The sequence below is a fragment of the Cylas formicarius genome, unplaced genomic scaffold (genome assembly GCF_029955315.1).
Source record: "Cylas formicarius isolate icCylForm1 unplaced genomic scaffold, icCylForm1.1 PGA_scaffold_6__28_contigs__length_40554024, whole genome shotgun sequence".
Classification (NCBI taxonomy): Eukaryota; Metazoa; Arthropoda; class Insecta; order Coleoptera; family Brentidae; genus Cylas; species Cylas formicarius.
In genome coordinates, this window is record NW_026844347.1 from 16191756 (window position 1) to 16212464 (window position 20709).

At 35.1% G+C, this 20709-nt stretch overlaps 1 protein-coding gene and 1 pseudogene across 1 annotated transcript in view; both read left to right on the top strand.

Annotated features, from left to right (window-relative positions):
- The first annotated feature begins 1943 nt into the window (after positions 1 to 1943).
- On the top strand, positions 1944 to 5910 carry LOC132702871 (uncharacterized; annotated as a pseudogene).
- Positions 5911 to 10245: 4335 nt separating this feature from the next.
- LOC132703262 (F-box only protein 21-like) overlaps positions 10246 to 20709 on the top strand; it is a 28441-nt gene continuing 17977 nt past the window's right edge. Inside the window, exons 1-3 of the mRNA XM_060672411.1 lie at positions 10246 to 10460; positions 10507 to 10779; positions 14012 to 14375. Coding sequence (XP_060528394.1) covers positions 10309 to 10460; positions 10507 to 10779; positions 14012 to 14375 — 789 coding nt within the window. The 5' untranslated portion in view covers positions 10246 to 10308. The remainder of the gene's footprint in view (positions 10461 to 10506; positions 10780 to 14011; positions 14376 to 20709) is intronic.

Sequence of the window (20709 nt, forward strand, 5' to 3'; positions counted from 1 at the left end):
CTGCAAATAATAAAGTCAACTCTGACGAAAAACATTTATTAGAACTGTTAAAACAGTAATCTAATATTGTACGAACTACACTCACTAACTTTAATAATACAATTACTGATTTAAATAATAATAAAATTTAACGAAAATTTAGAAAAAATAGGAAGTTTTCTTCAAAAATTTAAAACATGTTACAACTAAATACTTCTTTAACGATAACAGAATAATTTTTGTCATATTCAACACCAGAATTTATCAACTTTACAACTTGATATCGTTTCCTATTCATAAAGATTCCACCACTATGATTCTCATATTATTTTCAATTAATTATCTTGCGGTATCCGAAGATAAAACCACTTACACTGTTCTAACGTCTTATTCGAATTGCAAACTTTGGTTTGTCCTATAGTAGATCCTTTCTATAACACGCACACCCGTCCAATATGGGAAACAAAACTTCTTTTTACTAATAATCAAATACCTAGTGAATGTGATAGCAGAGTAATGAAAACGACATTAGAAATTTGGCATAGATTACAATTATCAAATACTTGGTTATATGTTTTGCCAAAACACACAGATGTTATAATCATATGTTTTCGAACTCCCCCTATAAACATTTTTCTTAATAAAACTGGAATTTTAAGTATAGATAAAAATTGCAAATTATTTACTAATGTTGATATCAGAAAATACTAACTTTCAAAACTCTAATAAAGCTATTATTCCAGATTTATATGTTGAAATAGGCGATTGTTGACACCAAGCAAAACCAAAGAACAGAATTAACAATACAAAACTCGATTTTATTCCAATTCAAGCTATTAATCTTGACAAAGACTCCCTTATGGCAGCGAGCGAAAAAATTTCCCAGATTGTTAAAACGATCGATCAAATGAAAATAATGTATTCAACAATATCACATCTAATTCTTATTTTGTATACATTTTTTGTAGCATTGCTAAAATGATTCTAATTTTTGTATTTTATAAAATCATAAGGAAATATTGTCTCAATAAATGTAAAAGCTTAGACGAATCGGGAAATTGTTGCCAAAGAATAACAAATAGTCTAACATTAAATATTTGTAAATGGTCAGAAAAGAATTCCGAAGTTTTAGTACATCTCGAAGAAATCCCTTGTTCTTCGCAAATAAATACCGAAAAAAGTTCTCTTCGAAGAAGCGCTAGATTAGCTTAATTGGAAGATAGCATTTAGTGATGGTTAAAAGTAATGTATTCCTTTAAATTTTCCTCCTAGGGAGTAAATGTAATGTACCTTTGCAATTAGTTTAACATCCTGTATATAACTGTATTTTTCCTATAGCCGTTCATCATCCTAGATTGTAAGACCAAATATTTGTAAGGATAGTTTAATAATTCCATTCATGTAATTGCTTCTTAATTGTTATACGCAAATAGTGATCATCTTCCCTTGCTTATCTTGAATATTTTAACTTTGTTCCCGAGCTTGTCAATTATCAATTGTTTTGTTTGTACATATTATAATGCATTTCAGAATTGTATTTAAGAGGATCGAAAACCTACTATTAGATAGGATAATATAGATTCAGTTACAGTACTGTTATTGTGCAAATTGTCAAGTCACGTTAAATTAAATAATTAAAAAATACTGCAAGTGTTTTAAGTACACCAATCGATCGCCGCAGTTCCATTACAAAATTGGTATCAGAAGTCAGGGGACTTTGAAGTCCTGACAAATTTAGAAGACAACGGCTATTGGACTTGTGGATTAAGCCTCTCGCGGTTATTTACGTCAGCAAGACAACAATCCATTCTAAGGGAGCAGAACTGAAGTCTTTAACCGATTGGAACAAACCCGTGAGATTGGATTGGAAGCCATATCCTAATCTAGACAGTTTTAAAGAAAACCCAGATTCTTAAACTCTCGAAAAAAATTCAAACTCTCCAAAATCACAAAAAAGGTCAAAAATGGTTTTACCTATCGAAATCGTTAAAGATATGCTCATTAAATTTAATGGTACGAAAAATAAATTATACGAATTTATCGATAATTGTGATAAAGCTTAAAGTTGATCATAAAGAAGTTCTTTTTACGCTAATAGAAACTAAATTAACCGACAATGCTAGGGCTATTGTAAGGAATAGGCATTTCGAAAGTTGGGTAGATCTCAAACAAGTTTTCATAGTGCATAGTCTGAGAGGAGGACTAGTAGTCAATGACAAGTAGAACTAAATTCCTGTAGACAAAATATTAACTAACCTGTTATTTCCTATACAAACAGAATTGAAAATTGTTATCTAAAGTTAACCAATTCCTTAAATCCGAAACTGAATGTCGAAAGTAGAGAAGTCAGTGTAGGCGTCCTTAAAGAGGAAGCTCTTAATGTTTTTATATCCGGTCTACGTGGAGATTTATGTATATTGGTTAAAGGTCAGAAGCCTACTTCTTTAGAAGAAGCCATAGAAATTGCACAAAACGAAGATCAAGAAATAAAATCGAAATTCGAAATGAATAAATTTTAAACCTTAAATTTATGGTCTGGGAAATTTTGCACGTTTGCAATAAATCAGGGCATATTTTTCAAAATTGTTGGCGTAGAAATTATTGTAATAATACTCAAAATCCAAATATCATACATTTTTCTCAGAAAAATTCGTAAATTGGTTCTCACAATCCAAGGTTTTGTAATTTGTAATAAACCAGGTTATTTAATTAATGAATGAAGGGAAAGATAGTACAAGAATAATCGACAAAAACAATACGGAGCAACAATCTTCAAATCAACAACATCATACATCAATAATCAATTCATCGGTCACTACTGTCGTGTTGGAGGCTTTTTGTAATAAAAGAGAACTCCACTAAAAGTCCTTTATTTAATCTGCGTCATGAGGTTCGGACATAAGCATGCGAGATACCGGGCCGAGAGTCCCACATTCTAACCTCTCAATATGAACATCACAGACCACCGAAAACCCTGATGCAACATCTTTCCCCTTTTAAATAAAATAACATTACAAAGTCTTTTAGCCATGCGGGCTTTTTCTGTTGGCGCAATGAACGTCTATTTGCTACGGACTGTTCTATGGACGCACTTTGTTCTGTTTTACTTTCCGACACCGCACTAGATTCATTTTCCGACTGTGATGAAACACAAACTTCCGCATCACTTTTAGATGTTTCTGGCATTGGTACCTGGACCGGTTTTTTATTAAAGTTTTGAAACTGTACATATGACGCCAAAACAAGGTGCCATCGATTTCGCCTAAATTCGATTTGATCTGTTTGGATCAAATAAGATCTCGGTTCATCCAATTTTTTAATTATTTTCCCATATTTTTTTAGATCCGTAATCCAGACACCATCACCAGGAATGAGTTCAGATAATTCCTTAACTCTATGTCTCTTATCATAATTTTCGTTTTCTTTTCTCTTTCTTTCCTCCCCCAATTCAATGGATGATCGGGTGTCAATTAATTTTTCATATTTGCTTGGCAACATCGGTAAAGTTGAGCGCAACTTTCTTGACATTAAAAGTTCTCCCGGTGTAAAGCCATTTCCAAGAGGAGTACATCTGTATGAAAGCAAGGCTTCTAAAAAAGAATTTTTATTTTTCTTAATGAGATTTTTTGCAATTTTGACAGTAGACTCGACTTTTCCATTGGATTGTGGGGACCGAGGGCTCGAAGTGATATGTTTAAAATTATATTTATTGGCAAACTCTTTAAATTCGTCCGAAAATTGAGGACCATTGTCACTTCGCACCTCTTCAGCAATCCCATAGCGAGCAAAAACCTCTTTCATTTTGCTAATTATTATTCGTGAAGTCATATTTTCTCCAAGAGTACTAATTTCAAAAAAGCAAGAATAATAATCTGTTATTATTAAATACCAAACTTCGTGACATTTATACAGATCAACACAAATTTTTTGCCAGGGTCGAGTCGCGACATTTGTATCTTTTTGAAACGGTTCTTTAATATTAATTCTCTCTTCAATGCAATTTGGACAATTTTGCTCTCTCTCTCTCTCTGCATTTCGTTATGCCTTGATGGCCTAAATGAATAAAATCCAAAACTTGATTTTGCAGTGTGGGTGGAATGATTATACGCGTACCCTTGAGTAAGAAATTTTCATTCATGGAAATGTCATTTCTAAATTGATAATAAAAAGTCAAATCGGGTGAAAGTTGATGTTTTTCAGGCCAACTTGTAGAGGAGTACTCGATCAATTTTTTACAAACTGGATCTTTCATTTGTTCCTCCGCGATAAGTTTTAAAAATTTGTCTTTAATTGGTAAATTTGTTATTATCATAGAAACATGTGTCTCGACTTCACTTCGCAACTCATCTGGTTCGGTATACTTCAGAGGATTGCGACTTAACGCATCAGGCACAGTCAAAACTTGACCCGGTGTATAGATAACAGTATAAGTATATCGCATTAATCGAATTCTGAAACGCTGTAATCGGGGGGTTAGACCGTCTAAATTTTTTGTAGACAAAATCTGAATTAACGGTTTGTGGTCTGTTTCTAAATATATTTTTGGAAGTCCCAAAATATACTCCCTAAATTTCTCACATGCCCAAGTTAATCCCAAGCATTCTTTTTCAATTTGCGCATAGCGTTCCTCACTCTGCGTAAGAGTTCTGGATGCATATGCCACAATTTCTTTATTTCCCGAGTCGTCAGCCTGAAAAAGTGCTGCACCTAAGCTATGAACTTGAATCTGAACTGACTACTATCTTTTTATTTGGATCGTAAAAAGCTAAACAAGGTGCCTGTTTCAGTAGAGATATTATTTTCTGAAAAGCCTCTTTTTGCATTGATTTCCAAGTGAAGATTATGTTATTTTTTAGTAATTCATTTAAAGGAGCTATAATTTCCGATTTATTTGCAATGAATCTACCTGCGAAATTGACCATCCCCAGCCATTGTTGTAATTCACGTTTGCAAGTTGGTTCAGGAAATTTTGAAATAGCTTCCACTCTAGAATGTTTAATTTCTATTCCTTTTTCAGAAATCCAGTGACCCAAAAAATTGATTCTTGAAACCCCAAAGAAACATTTACTTTTATTCAACGTAACCCCTCGCTAGCAAGCTTTGTCAAGATCTGTCTCAATATCTTATCGTATTCTGCCATTGTACTCGCATAAATCAAAATATCATCGATATGCTGAACAACGCCTTTTATTCCCGCTAAAATTTTGTTAAATTTCAAGCTAAAATATTCAGGAGCGCAACTAATTCCAAAAGGTAAACGAGTATATTTGAATTTCCCAAAAGGTGTAATAAAAGTTGTTAAAACTTGGCACTCTCTTTTAATTTTGATTTGATAAAACCCATTATTTGCATCTAATTTAGAAAAATAGCATGATCCCGCCAATTTAGCTAAAGTAGTCTCGACTCTATCGATTTGAAAATGCGATCTCAAAACGCTCTCATTTAGTCTTTTATAATCGCAACACAAGCGAACCCCCTTCCCTTTGGGAACTACAACAATGGGCGAAACCCATGCAGTTGGTTCGTCAACTGGTACAATTATGCCCAAAGACTGAAATCGTTTAAGTTCGGATTCTAATTTAGGTAAAAGTGGTAAAGGTACTACCCTAGAAGCTGCCTGAACAAACGGTTTTGCTCCCTCCTTAATTTGAATTTCAATTTCTCCCTTGAATTCCCCCAGACCATTAAACAAGTTAGGAAATTCAGAGATTACATCTACTTTTGTTTTCTCATCTGGTAATATCTCTTGAAGACTCACTTGCCCTGTGAATTTTAAGATCTCTAGATCGACTATTCCTGATCTGCCTAAAATAGGAGTTTGTAAATTTTTTAAAACATATACTTGAAGTTGAGATTTTTTGTCTCGATATGTGATTTCCAACTTTAAGGTACCGATTACATGTAAAGGTCGACCATCTGGACCCGATATGACATCCTCCGGAGCTTTTAATTTTTTTAAAAGATTTTCTGGCATGCAAGTCACATCGGCTTCCGAGTCTACCAAAAACTTAATGTTATTTGAAAACCCTTCAATTTCTAGCATACAAAACCATTGTGACATTGAGTCTGAATTTTGATTAGATCCTACCATTAATCCTATAAATCCATCTTTGTTGTTGTTTTCTTCTTCGGAATTTGATTCCTCAGATTCTTTCTCCACTGCCCTGACGCTTTTGTTTTTGCAAACCTTTGCCCAATGTCCAATCTTCTTACAATGTGAACAAGTTGCCTTCCGAGCTGGACATTTTTCCCGTGAGTGTGATTCCTGGCCACAGAAATAACATCCTGTCACTTCTTTGTTTTGTGCCCGTCCGGCTGTCTTTCCGCTGCTGCCTTTGCTGCTTCGATATTTTCTCTTGTCCAAGGCACGGACCTCTTTCCCCATGCCTTCGCCATTAGAATGTTACTTTGTCGTGAAAGCATTTCCGCCTGCTTGGCCTCCAAAATTGCGTCTTCTAATTTTAAATCTGATTTTAGCTGCAATCTGTCGCTGAGATTCTGATCTAGAATACCGTCAACAATTCGATCTCTTATAAAATCGTTTTTCATGGTCGTAGAGCCACAAGTACCAACAAATTCACAGTGTTCCGATAAAACATGCAAATCTCTAATGAAAGATTCCACTGGTTCCCCGGGCTGCTGCCTTCTCCTGTTGCAACGAGCCTTTTCAAAAACTACATTTTTCTGTCTGTCCGTGTCCATATACTGAATTTTACATTTCTCCGGACCTAACTTGGGTAGCATGTAACCAACTTTTCCAACTTTTAGAAGACTTTTTTGTCTATCCTGGTGTTTTGCTTTCTTAACTGTTCGGGCATACCTATGGTTGGAAGTTTGGCAACTGCGCAAGCTGTGAATGCCGCTTTGGCGCCGTTTGTATGCTTTGCTGTTTCCAGACATGATTTCGCGAAACCGATCACGTCATAAAGATTATTTTCAATAATTAAAGGCTTGCTTTTTTCGTTACTGTCCAAAAATTCTAAATCTGTTTGAACTTTATCAAACTCAATAAAATTGAACTTGAATTGCATTTGTATGATTTTGTTCTGTATTCAAAATACTCTGAAAACGTTGAAGCCGCTCAATAATCACTTCTCGAGTATGATTAAGCTGTAACCTTTGGTCATTTGCTTTCGTGCACGAGACCAACAAATTTTATTGTTTTTCAAACGTTACTATTTTTTCAGAAACTGAGCTTGTTCAGTTGAAAATATAGCACAAACAAATCCTCAGAAATAAATTCGATAAATTGAAAATGCGAGATGGTTACTTGATTTGGGATTTTGATAAATGGAAAGGATTCACGTGACTCGTTGATTCTTGTTCGTGTTTCTGACTTTGCCAATCCAATCTGGCTCGAAGGACCAACACTTCTTAGGTAAGAGCGTCGAAGGACCACGCTGTTTTTGCTCAGGGAAGCAGTGGACTCGGTCGTGAATGAAAAGTCGTGGAATTGCCAAACACTTAAATTTTACTAATAAAAACAAATTGTTATAATGTGCCTGGCGGCAGCGTGATATTTCAGGAAACATGCGTCCTTATAAACAGATGTCTGAATTGCTTCTTCTTGCGGTGTACTGCGTAACACGTGTCCCTACCCGATCTGCTCCGCTGCGTGTCCATACACGGATCTTTTCATCAATAGTGCCACATGTAACTTTGTTTTACGCTCGAACAGTTGTTCATGAAATCTAGATCAATTTGCTTAACTGGTGACTAGTATCTAAGGAGCAATAATAAAGACAAAATATTGAAAAAGTTATCAGTAATAACAAACGTGTTAATATTTTTTTAATGCAGGTAGTACCCTTCAATAAAATTAACCTAATGGTACCTATAACTTTTTTGTGAAACTAGGGAAGGTAATTAGAAAATGCACATGCATGTGTCAATGTGTGCCGATGAATCACCCGGTAGTAGATGGATAAAGGGACATCCAGCCGAACCTAACCTCACTTTTTGGTTTCCCGGCCACGGGCCCCCCGCCCACGGCCACACGCCCCGGGGGTCTTCTTCTTTTATGCATCCTGGCCGTCCGCCTATGGGCCGTTCGCTCATTGGCCGCCCGGCCATTGGCCACTCGCCCTAACCTAACCAAACCGTCGTCCGTGGTGCCAACCAAACCGTTGTCAGTGGTGCCAACCAAACCGGTGTCCGCGGTGCCAACCTAACCAAACCGTGGTCCGTGGTGCCAACCAAACTGTCCAAGCCAAAAAGTGAGGTTAGGTTCGGCTGGATGTCCTTTTATCCATCTACTCCCGGTATACGTTCTGTGTCTTTTAAACAAGCATCATTTTACTAAGTCATATTTGGCTTGGCTTATAGTTATCACGCCGTTCCGATATAAACATGAGGCAGTCACTTATTTTAAACAATATATCTATATTATGTTTCTCCTTTTTCTATTTGAGAGACCGAATCAAGACTCGCCGAATATGGAAATTCGTTTGTGGCGTTCTCAGAATTTTTCATTAGATTTGATGGTATTTTGGTATGATACAACAAAGATTGCGCATATAGACATAGACAGTTCTTTTTTGTTTTTTGGATTCATTACTTTTTATCAAAATGCTGTGTTCTGTTGCAGGTTACAATACAGATAACGGAATTAAAACATTTTCCGAGGATTTGATGCTGTTGCGGTTCCCTAATGAGGAAAACATTCAAAAGAGTTGGGTGATAGCTTGCAAACTGGCGATTCTAAAATAATGAGCTAGTTTTTTTGGTCTCCTGAAAAATTAGGTCTGCGTCAGTTTCGAGTCCTGCCTTTCCACCACCGATGTATTAAATTTGTAAACTATGCCAAAGCTTTACTCTATGAGAGTACAGTATTCATGACATTGAAAATTTGTTTTATAACTTTAGTAATTTACTGGAATAAGTAGTTTCCACACTTTAAGTTAGATTTCTTTTTTTTTTTTGGTTTAAATAAAAGTAATTGATTTTCAGGATTACTTAACACCTCCATTTTTAAATTTTAGAGAAACAATTTTTGAGAAAATTGTTTTGTTATGAGTTTACTGATCCTTCTTTAACGAGGTTTAGACATTGAATGTGAGAAATATATTATCGTTAATCCAAATGCCATGAAAGTCTTTTGATTTCTGCCCCAGTCATAACCAAGATATTGCTCTTTGTATGTATATTTCTTCTTTGCAATAACTAACAAGATTTATGTTATCACATAAACTATTATAGCAAAAAAAAGTATTTTCCTTTTAAGATTCTTATTCATTATTCCCATTTTATTTCCTTTTCAAACTGTACATTTATAATTAATCTTAAGAATATTACAGAGAAATACAGCGATTTATACTAAAATTATTTTAAAAAACAAATTTTCTTAACATTCACAGTTAATCTTAAAAACACCTATATTTTTTATTGATCCTTAATAAAATGATTCCTAATACATTATTATAATATCAACAATTCATTTTAAATACCTACTCCAAGAATCGTAATTTGATAAGTGCAAATGCCATTAAACAAAATCACGCCTATTGCTAAATTAACTTATAAATCTTATAATACGTTTTGATAAAACAAAACGTACATGTTTTTTGATATGTTTCTGCATATTGGTTTTCTAGAAATATAAGATCAACTTGCAAACAATTATAATTAAACTATAACAACTGTAAACAAGTATCATATCCCATGAGTTCTCCGCGTCAAATTCAAATTTTTAGCACACGTCATGCTCGCGGCGGGCGAATTTAAAACGACGATCTGTCATATGTTTGTTGTATCAAGCGAAGCAGGCGACAGTGAAATCTAGGTGGAAGAAATGTCCAAGAAGCAATTGTAGAACCTCCTATTAACAGAGCGCTATTGTTCTGTCTATAGGAGGTTCTACAACTGCTTTTTAAACATTTTTCCGACCTAGATTTTTCCTTTGCCATATTTCATAAATAATTATTTATAATTTACACTTTTAAGGGCAACCTTTCGTGATTTCTAATTTATTTAAATTTTTCATAGAGGTTAAACCTATAAGTTTACACGCACAAATTCGGCAAAAATTGGCTGGTTATGTTATCTGCCAAATTTCTTGTAATTTGGTAGTAAACACTTTGCAATGTTTACATGAAAAAATGGATGTATTTTTTCATTGCATTGTGTCAACCGGGCTTTAAAATTAATTTAGTATTTCATAAAATAACTTTAGTCTTATCGCCGTAATGGGCGAATGCCTTGGATTAATTGTTCGACATGGACGTTAAAAAGGAGAAGAAATTCAGTTTTTATTCTGCTGCATCTGTGCATAATATGTAGCAAATTGATAGGAGATTGTATTTTCCTCGGAAAGAGAATTTTTTAAAAGCAATGGAAAGTTTACCAGTCGAATTGATAGAAAATATCTTAATATATCCGAAACTCTCCGTTGAAGATCTGGTAAACGTCTCCATGACATGCCAGCAGTTGCATAGGACTATAACCAACAATAACAGAATATGGAAAAAGAAATTGTTTCAGAAGTAAGGAAAATGCATAAACAGATTCATATTAATTTTATTATTTTAGGTGGCCAGAATTGGAGAAAGTGTTAGACAATCGGCAGCTAATATATCAACATGAAGTGCGTTATATTTACGAATTAAAAAAGCGAACCAGGACTATGCTGGAGAAGATGCCACCAAGGTTTTATAAAAAATATGAAATATCAGAATCAGATTTGCACGAATGGAATATTGTCTTGGGCGAGAGAGAAGAAGTTTATAATTATTTGGTGTTGGACTTGATGGAGATTGTCAATACTGAGGAACCTATTCACAGTATCGAAGTTGTCCCACTGAAGTATGTGTTTTTAATTATTATTTTATTTATTTATGGCCCTAACAGCATGTTAAGATGAGCTAAATCTTAGGCAATTTCTGAGACAGGTTATAAAATGAGCAGAAATAGCTGCAAAGAACTCAGAGTTGGATGTCACAGTACTTTGCTATTAGAATTGATTCCAATATCTCACCAGAAGCACATAGTGAATTGACGCTCCTACAAACATATGTCCTGTGAAGCATCTTCAGAGAGATGTATCCCTTAAATTAGATATTCCAAAAAACAACTTATTTATTAAGACATTAGAATGCAGGACTCAAAGATCATAACTGAGAAACTGATTAAAATTTATTTTTTTATCAATTATACAGCTTAGCTGTAAAAGTTTATAGGTATAAGGCTTACAAATTAAATCCCTCACGAAAAAGAAATATGAAAGATATTTTCTGAATGTGAATTGGTTTCCCTAAAACCTAGTCAGCTTTACCTATCAAAATGTTCACTTTTAAATCTGGGGGCACTTGGTTAAATAAACTACCTGTTAACTAAGCAACGAAGTGTACCTTGAACTTTTTAAAAAGTATATGAGTCAAAAAATGTGTTCTTTATAGGAATTTGAGGATATTTCTCTGAAGTGTTTGCAAATTTCTTGTCTACCTTAAGCAAGTTTGTCAAAATTATGCAATATTTACAGAAATTCACCTTTATTTTGAAAAATATGAAAAATTTTAAGTATTTAGGTATATACAGATAATGATAATTGTTATCCGTGTATAGGGCAAAGGTCCAACAAGGATATATAAATCAAAGGAAGGGACTAGAAATGATTTTATTGATTTCTCTTCCCTTGAACCGATAATATATTTTTTTATGGTATATCTATATTGTAGGTAATCCTAACATGTTAGTGATTAACATTTAATTGAAACTAGTTAGAGAAAACATAGAAAAGTATTCTACAGATATATAGAAGTGTCCAAATTTTCAGAACAATCACCTATTTCAACTTGTAATACTTCCTCATTCAATAGAGAGGCTACCTTGAGTGTGTTATTTCGTAATTGTCCGATATTTCACAAGTTATTCCCAAGTACTTTTAAGTTACTATAGATATGTGGTTTAAAATATTCATCAGAGTGTCAAATTTTTTCTTTTTGTTCTTGTTTTCAAGGTTACAAACATAATTTCACTGATTTTGAGTACATCTATACTTCAAAACTGTATTGTTTGTATTTTTTTCTACTCCCGTCTGTAAAAACCCTAATTACATACCGATCTAACATGCGGGAAGCGCCACTTTACCACTTCAGTTTCGTTTCCAACAGATATGAGTCACTTCGAACATTTCCGGAATATAACCGGACGGGTTTGGGGGCAATCGGAGAAATAATATCTTCAGCAAAAATTTCAATGGTTTCTTTCTGTAATTTTGTAATAATTTCGGAGAAAATACTATTTTCATATTCACATTAGAAGTTGTGCCATGGGGCAGCACTTCGAGGAGCTGTAACTAACTATATCTCGAAATTGCTTCCATTTTGTCCTCATCCGAGTTCGATACCCTTTCAAATATGATTCATGACAAAGTTGAAAATCTTATTTAATCTTCTACCCAGAATGCAATGCTGTAAAATCCTGATATCTCAAACGACGGATCGAAGATGTTAAGAGGTTTTTGGACAAGTGCTAAATTTAGAATGCTGTAAACTCCTCAAACGGAGTTTTGTTATTGACAGATCAAAGATGTTGAGAGATATTTGGAAAAACTGTAAATCTGGTTTATATGGTTATATTTCTTAAGAAATTTTGTTATGTGGTCAGTGATGTTTTGAATGTCAGTAAGAACAAGTGGCACGTATGGGGTTGCTTTCAGACTCATTGTCTTTGGAAGGAACACTTAATATCTTTAATGTGGAAATTTTTTTAGAGAAAAGCAGATATAAGATGTTCATTCAGATTCTGGGTTCAGTGAGATAGTTTAATGACTCTGTAAGAGAGTTGATAACCATTGATTTTTTGTTATGGTGATGTGATACATTAAGACATCAGTCAACGTGTGTAGGTTTTCTGTAAACAGAATGACCCAATATTCGGTCTGTTTTTCTATTAACAAGAACGCCTAAGAATGGGAGATTATTATTAGTTTTTCATTCAATCGTAAAACGTATGCGATGGTGTATAGAGTTTAAATGGCTAAGAACCTGTTGGAGTGATTCTTGGCCATGGGGCCAAATAACAAAAGTATCATCAACGTAGCGTTTCTATAATATTGGTTTTAGATGAAAGGTCTCGAGGGCTATTCCCATAGACTGGTGATAATGGAGAACCCATAGTTGTTCTTGACATTTGTTCATAAATTTGAACATTACAAAAAAAATATGTTTCAGGCAAAGAGTTGTTTATTGGAAAATGCTTGTGTGGAACATATTTTTTGTTCACATATATGGGAACCAGTCATCCGAGATGATGTTCATGCCGCCGTTTAGCTTCGACCCCTTCTAATAGTATATAAATAGGTACAGAACAAATTTTCAGTTGAGCTCTGAAGAAGCCAACAGCCAACAATTAGCTTATAAATAACCTCTATGCTTAGAAGATGCAATGAAGTTTTTGAACACAAAGGTCATAAAACTAAGTGTTAGATGTTTAAATATCTTTGTGTGTAATTTAATCAGTTTATAATTATTTTTTGATGTTGTATTGTGTTTCTTCCTTGCAACGCTCTATTTTTGTGGCCAGACATTTTTTTATAGTTTTTAATTATTTATTTGTGAAATATTTTAATAATACAAATTTTAGGTTAGATTTGTTATAAACTTTTTCCGTTGTTAATTAGATATTTGTAATAAAATTGGTTTTATAACTTCGAGCCGATACTAAAAGTTTATTTAGATGTTTGTAATAAAATTGGTTTTATAATTTAAAGCCGATACTTAAAGTTTATTCGCCACAAAATATATTATGTATATTATATATTGAAATGGTTCTATTTCATTGACCATCACTGTATGTATTTAAAAAAAAAATATAGCAAATTTGTTTAAAATTAGGTAAATTAAAAACATATTCAAATTTCTCTTCTCAAGAAACCCACAGGTACCAATTTACAATTAGAAATCTGCCTTATTTAAGTTATGCAGAAAAAACGAAACATTTTCACCCAGTGAAATATCGGACAATTATTAAATAACACCTCGTATTTTCGTAAAACCTCATTGTTTGTTGAGATTTCACCAATTTTTTTTTCTAGTACCCTAGGCAATTTGACTCTCCGATACTATGCAGGCAAAGTGTTGCGCTACATCCGTCAAATCCATCTCGCGAAAGTGTGGAAGAATTACATATCTCAGTCCCCTCAGAGGCAAATTTTAGAAGTAGGCGCTGCCTTTGTAGCCCAGTGGTGCCAGCCGAACATAGAAATTCAACCAGAAGAAATATCTGGAAGGTTGGATCAAATCTCTCTGGAGGTTATGGAACATTTAAAGATTATGTATCCGAAGCATCCCCTCTTTAAAGCTACGGCCCAACAGCTCGCCCTCTGGCGGGTCGAAATTCGTCCTAAAAATCAGTGGGAAGATGAGGACTGCAGGCAAATTATCACCACCATGAGAGAGGTGAGTGGATTGGTAAATGCATTTATGATTTTTACCAGTAGGTGGTAGATATATTAAATAGATATATAGAATATTGTAACACTGTCACACATTATGCGGCTATGAGATTTTTACACCACTTGTACTTTACAACATTTTTTTAACAGCTGTCTCCATATATTTTGTTCGTTTTTTGAGGTAAAACTAAATTCAATCTGGCCGAATTTTGAAAAATACCTCTGCAAAAGTGCACAGCTAAAGTGAAAACTCTATCGGCTGAAAGCGCGGTTCGCACATGCGCAGATTGAATATGGAACCTACACACTGAACCTGTGTTATGAACATAGGCAGGGTCTGTATATTCAGTTGCCTTAGTGCCATATGCCTTTCCATTTAAAAGCAGCATCAGGTTTTTTTACTATATACTGTGTGTCCCACTTATGCAAAATATATGTTTATAGTTCTATTTTGTGATGTTTTTTTGTTGGATAATTGAAAAATGTCGCTTTAACATAAACTATTGTAACAAACGAGAGAGCAGAGAAAAAAAACGATTAGCTCTTTTTTAAAGAATAAATTGGCAACGAATTCAGGAGTACTTAGAACTTCATTATACCAATGTCTATCAACTTTCAATACCAGGTGTTTAAGATGTAATTTCTATAAGAATAAAAAATATCATCGAATTCTTTGTCAAGGGCGCCGCTTAAGCATTATTTCTGTAAAATGTTTGTTTATGGGTCAGTTATTATAATTATTTTTTTTATTGATCTTACTAAAAGGCAATCAAACGATTTTTCCAAGAAAATAAATATTTACCTTGTAAAAACGATTATTTTGTGTGTGATTGTAAACAAATTATAATTATATACATTTCAATATCAATGATAAAAAGGACTTCAAATATTTTTTGAGAGACGTTTATTATTAGGGTAAACTTAAATTTGATCTTGCCTAGACACAGACTGGCTAAGGTAGCAAATAGCCTGAAGGTGCTATAATAAAATTCAAACTGAAGCAAAAAAATTACAAAAAAGTAGTTAAAGCGCGACAAGGTACTATGAAAAAATAGTCTTTTTCTATCCTATTTGGATTGAACAATTCTAAATTGGCTAAATTTGTTGAAATGATGGGGTCCAATTTAATTTTCTAAGAATATAACTACAGGAGATTCTGCACTGGTGAAATCAGTGATATCTCTCAATGAACAGAAAAACCGATGTTTTTGTCTGCATTGAGAAGTCATTTACTTATTTAATTTAACTGAATCTGGCTCGTTTCTACTCTGTACCTGCTTACATACTGTTTGAAGTGGGCTGGGCTGAATGTGGAGCATAAACATCGTCTCGGATGACTGATTAATTGGTGACAGGTAAATACCTGAGTCGCGATTAAGAATGTTTTTTTGCTCTCGGATTTTTCGTTGGCAGAAGAATTGATTACATGCAAGAATTTTAGTTATATCAAATAAAATTTTATGTCCGATTTCGTAATTGTGTTCAGCAACTGCTGATGAGTTTATTGGTGTAAGTCTTATGGCTCTTTCATGTTCTTTGAGCCCAGCTGATATTTTTCGTCCCGTCTCTCTAATGCATTCTTTGTCGCATATGAATGGAATCCTGTTAACTCCTGGCGTCTCAAACGGAGTTTTGTTATTCACAGAGCGAAGATGTTGAAAGATATTTGGAAAAGTGATATGTGGTCAGTGATGTTTTGAATGTAATGAAGGACAACAGTAGCAAGTGTGAGGTTGGTTTCGAACTCATTGTCTTTGGAATGTTGTGGTGAAGTGTAATTTGCGATGGAACGTTTAATATTTTTAATGTGGAAATTATGAGAGAGAAAAACAGGGGTGAGGTGTTTTAATTTTGGGTTCAGCGACTCGGACTGAGATAGTTTTACGGCTCTCTTAATCGCGAGTTGATAACCGATGATTTTTGGGCCGGATGGTGATATGACCATGCATTAACAGAATGACCAAATGTTAGGTCTGATTTTCTATTGATAAAAATATGTAAAAAAGGGAGATTATTATTAGTTTCTAATTCAATGGTAAAACGTATGTTAGGATGTATAGAGGTTAAATGTCTAAAAAATCCAGTAGTATTCTTGACCATGAGGCCAAATAACAAAAATATCATCGACGTAGCGTTTCCATAATTTTGGTTTTAGATGGAAGATGTCGAGAGCTTTCTTCTCAAAGGCTTCCATAAATATATTCGCGATGACTGTTCCCGATGTTTGTTCAAAAATTTGACCGTTATAAGAAAGATATGTTCCAGGCATGCATTTTTCAATTAAAATGAGGATTCCGGAAGTAAAGGGAAATTCTACGTCAAAACTAACCAGAAAGTCCCTTGGATCTAATGTAATGCTTTTTAATTGTTTAGTAAAATGAAAGGAATTAAGTATGAAACTATCAGTTTTCCTCTAAAGGGTTTTAATATAGAAGCTAGATATTTTGCTAGAGAATATATTGGAGAACCAATGGTCCTGACAATAGGTCGAAGGGTTAATACTGGTTTATGAACATTACGGAGTCCGTCGAGACGAGGAATTTTAGAGTCATGAGGGCTGACAGACTTTTTCACAGGGTCTGATAGAAAAGAGTCATAAGAGTCATAAGGTTGCGTTCCATAGATGACAGGATCTTTTTTAAGTTGACGTTATGATATGATGAGATGTTGAGAGAGTTTTGGACAAGTGGTAAATCTGGTTTTGACGTTATACTTCTTTAGAACTTTTGATATCTGGTCACTGATGTTTTAAATGTAAGGAAGGACCACAGTGGCACATTGCTATTGGAAGATTGTGGTGAGGATTACTCTGTACACTGACCTTTTTGTTACGTTGTAGAGACCGTAACGTTATCCCCAATTTTCTTAAAATATCCCATCACACCACAACCTCGTCCGCTTATAAAATTCTTCGAAAATCTAGCTTCGCTTTACTTCGAGAAAGAATTCATCATACCCGTAAGGGTCCCCATCCGAGTTCGATACCCTTTCAAGCATGATTCATGACAAAGCTTTAAATCTTCATTTATCTACTACCCAAAATCACATTCAGAAATTTGAAAAACTAACGTCAACACTAGGAAAACCATCAAACTCTTCTAAACTACCAAACACTGTAATAAATGTATCATCGCACCAACTTTTGGAAACAGAAAAATTAGTTCTTTCAAAAGGTTCCAACTTTGTCCTTGCGCCACGTATTATCCCAAAAGAGGAAATCATTTCAAATGTCGAGTCTATCCTAAACAAACTGCCATCTCAAACAGCTAATGAAATTCGATTTGAAACCGCAAAAAACATTAAAAAATCAAAACCTCCTAAATCCAATATTGCAAAGCCTGAACGCATCGCCCTAAAATCTCAAAAATCCAATTCAGACATCGTGAACCGAAAAGCAGATAAAGGAAATGCTACGGTAGTCATGGACACTAATGAATATCAGGAAAAGATTCAAGATATTCTTACAGACGCATCATATCGTCAACTTAAAAAAGATTCTACGCCATCTATGCATCGCAACCTTAAATCTGTTATTAAATCTTCTTCTCATTAGACTCCGTGAAAAAATCTGTTACCCTTCACGACTCTAAAATTCCTCGTCTCTACTGACTTTTAACGATTCACAAACCAGGATTGCCCGTTCGACCTATTGTCAGCACCATTGGTTCTCCAACATATTCCCTAGCAAAATATCTTATCTTCCTTATTAAAATTGTTTATAGGGAAAACTGACAGTTTCGTACTTAATTCCTTTCACTTCATCGAGAACAATTAAGAAGCATTACATTAGATAAACAAGATATTCCAGTTAGTTTTGACGTAGAATCCCTCTTTACCAAAGTTCCTATTCTTCTTTCCTATTCTAATTTCAGATATATTAAAATCCAAGAATCTGGAACCAAACCTCACCTTAATTGAAAAATGCTTATCGGGAACATGTTTTTTTTATAAAGGTCAAATTTTTGAACAAACGTCGGGAACGGCTATGGGTTTCTCCACTATCGCCAGTCATCGCGAATATATTTGTTGAAGCCTTTGAGAAGAAAGGCCTCGACACCTTTCATCTAAAACCAAAATTATGGAAACGATACTTTTGTTATTTGGCCTCATGGTCAAGAGATCCTAGTAGATTTTCTTAGACATTTGAGTTGGAAGCTAATAATAACCTGCCATTCTTAGATATTCTTATCAATAGAAAATCACATTGGGTCATTTTACAGAAAACTTACGCACACAGACCGATACCTTAATGCATGGTCACATCACCATCCGGCCCAAAAATCATCGGTTATCAACTCTCTTGTTTACAGAGCTTTAAAACTATCTCATCCCGAATCACTCAACCCTGAATTAAAACACCTTACCTCTGGTCTTCTCGCTAATAATTTCCACATTAAAGATATTAAGCGTTCCATCAAAAAATACACTTCACCACAATCTTCCAATAGCAATGAGGCCGAAAGCAATCCTACACTTGCCACTGTGGTCCTTCCTTACATTCAAAACATCACTGACCACATATCAAAAATTCTAAAGAAGTATATAGAAATTTATAAACAACCTAACAATCTTAACCGCGACTCAATTTGGGAATCAGTCATCCGAGACGGTGTTTAAACCCCTCAATAGCGCGCCACCTCAAACAATATATAAGCAAGTACAGAGTAAAATACGAGCCAGTTTCAGTCAAGCTATGAGGAAGTCAACAGAATGGTTGGCGAAACGTCAGCAATTTCGACTCAGCAATAACCGACGCAGGAGGAATCCAGAAGTTTTGTAAAAAGTATTACAGTAGCCTGTGGAAGTTTCTTTGAAAAAAAAATCCAGAAGCTTTGTAAATAGTATTATAGTAGCTCGTGGAAGTTTAAATGTAAATGCATAATTATTATAAAATACATAACCACCTTTCAATTCGCTCCTTAACATCAGCCCTGAATAGTATCACCAAGGGGAGATTCGCTAACTCGATTATATATTAGGTTAGTGCTGCATATTTTAAATGCGCTAAAAACATACCAGCCACCTTTACTTGTTCTTCGGCAGGCGTGAAACAAATAATCGATCAAAAGCAGTGCACACACAATAGTATTTGTAGTGTTTTAGTTGCGTTCCGCGTGGTCGGGCTTAGCCGTGTTTATGTTTTTTTTTCTAAGAGTGAGTTTGGCCACGGACGGATTGCACAGATGGCGCCGAATATCAACAAGCAGCCAAGATGTGTCACTGTAAGAGATCAATAAAGGACAGTCAACCTTCAATATCATGTCGTGCCTGTCTGTCCTGCTTCCGCAAGGCTTGTTCGGGTCTCACTAACCATGAGTTTAACAAGCAGGCAACTATGTGGAATAAAACCAAAGAAACCATTTGGGTATGCAATCCCTGCTTAGATATCGCACAGTCTCAGTCACGCAGCAAGCAACCCTCGAATAGCAATCCCCGGCACTCAATTGGACCGGGTGCTGCGTCGCAGCAATAACCCATAACCAAGTATCTTTGAACGACATAATGGACAAATTAATAGTCATCGAAGCTCAGTATGCCAACCTGCTGGCGAGATACGAACACCAAATCAAAATTAATGCTGATCTTAAATTTGAGATTGCAGAGTTAAGGAATCAAATTGCTAATAACAATCCCAGTGACAGCACTACAGCCGCCGAACAAAGTCATGAAAACGGCATTCTTCAAGAAGTGCTGCGGAGACAGGCACGCATTAACAATTTGATGATTTTTAATCTTCGCGAGACGAGAGCATTCCTGAATCACTTCAAATCTTTTCACTGCTCTCCAGCAGTGGGTTGTTGTTTCCCTCGGTAAACCAAACCGTAATGGCTACAAACCAGTTAAAGTGACGCTGTCTAAACCCATGTCACTTGTGCTGAAGAGTAGGAGAACGCTCGCTGAGAATCACAAAATTTACGTCGAGGCGGATCTTTCTCTGCCGCAACATAAGCATATTCGGGATATTAAAGAAGAACTTCTCACTACCGCTACAAAAAACCCAGCTCCGCCGCCACCTCAGGCAAAGAATTGATCTGTATGTACCAGAACGTTCGGGGTTTGAGAACTAGGACCCATGTCTTTTACAGGGGCGTAACTTCCTCAGGGTATGATATCTTTGTTGTTACTGAATCCTGGCTTTAACCAGATTTTCGGGACCCTGAACTCTATCCTGATTCTTATCTGGTTCCACCGTTCAGACAGAAGGCAAGATCTAACCGGAGTCTCCAGGGGTGGTGGTGTCATGCTCGGTGTTCGTGACAGTTTTGAGTCCGCATTTCTGGATACCTCCGGCATCAGCAACAGTGCTCCAAGCTTAGACTTTTTAGGTTGTAAGATCT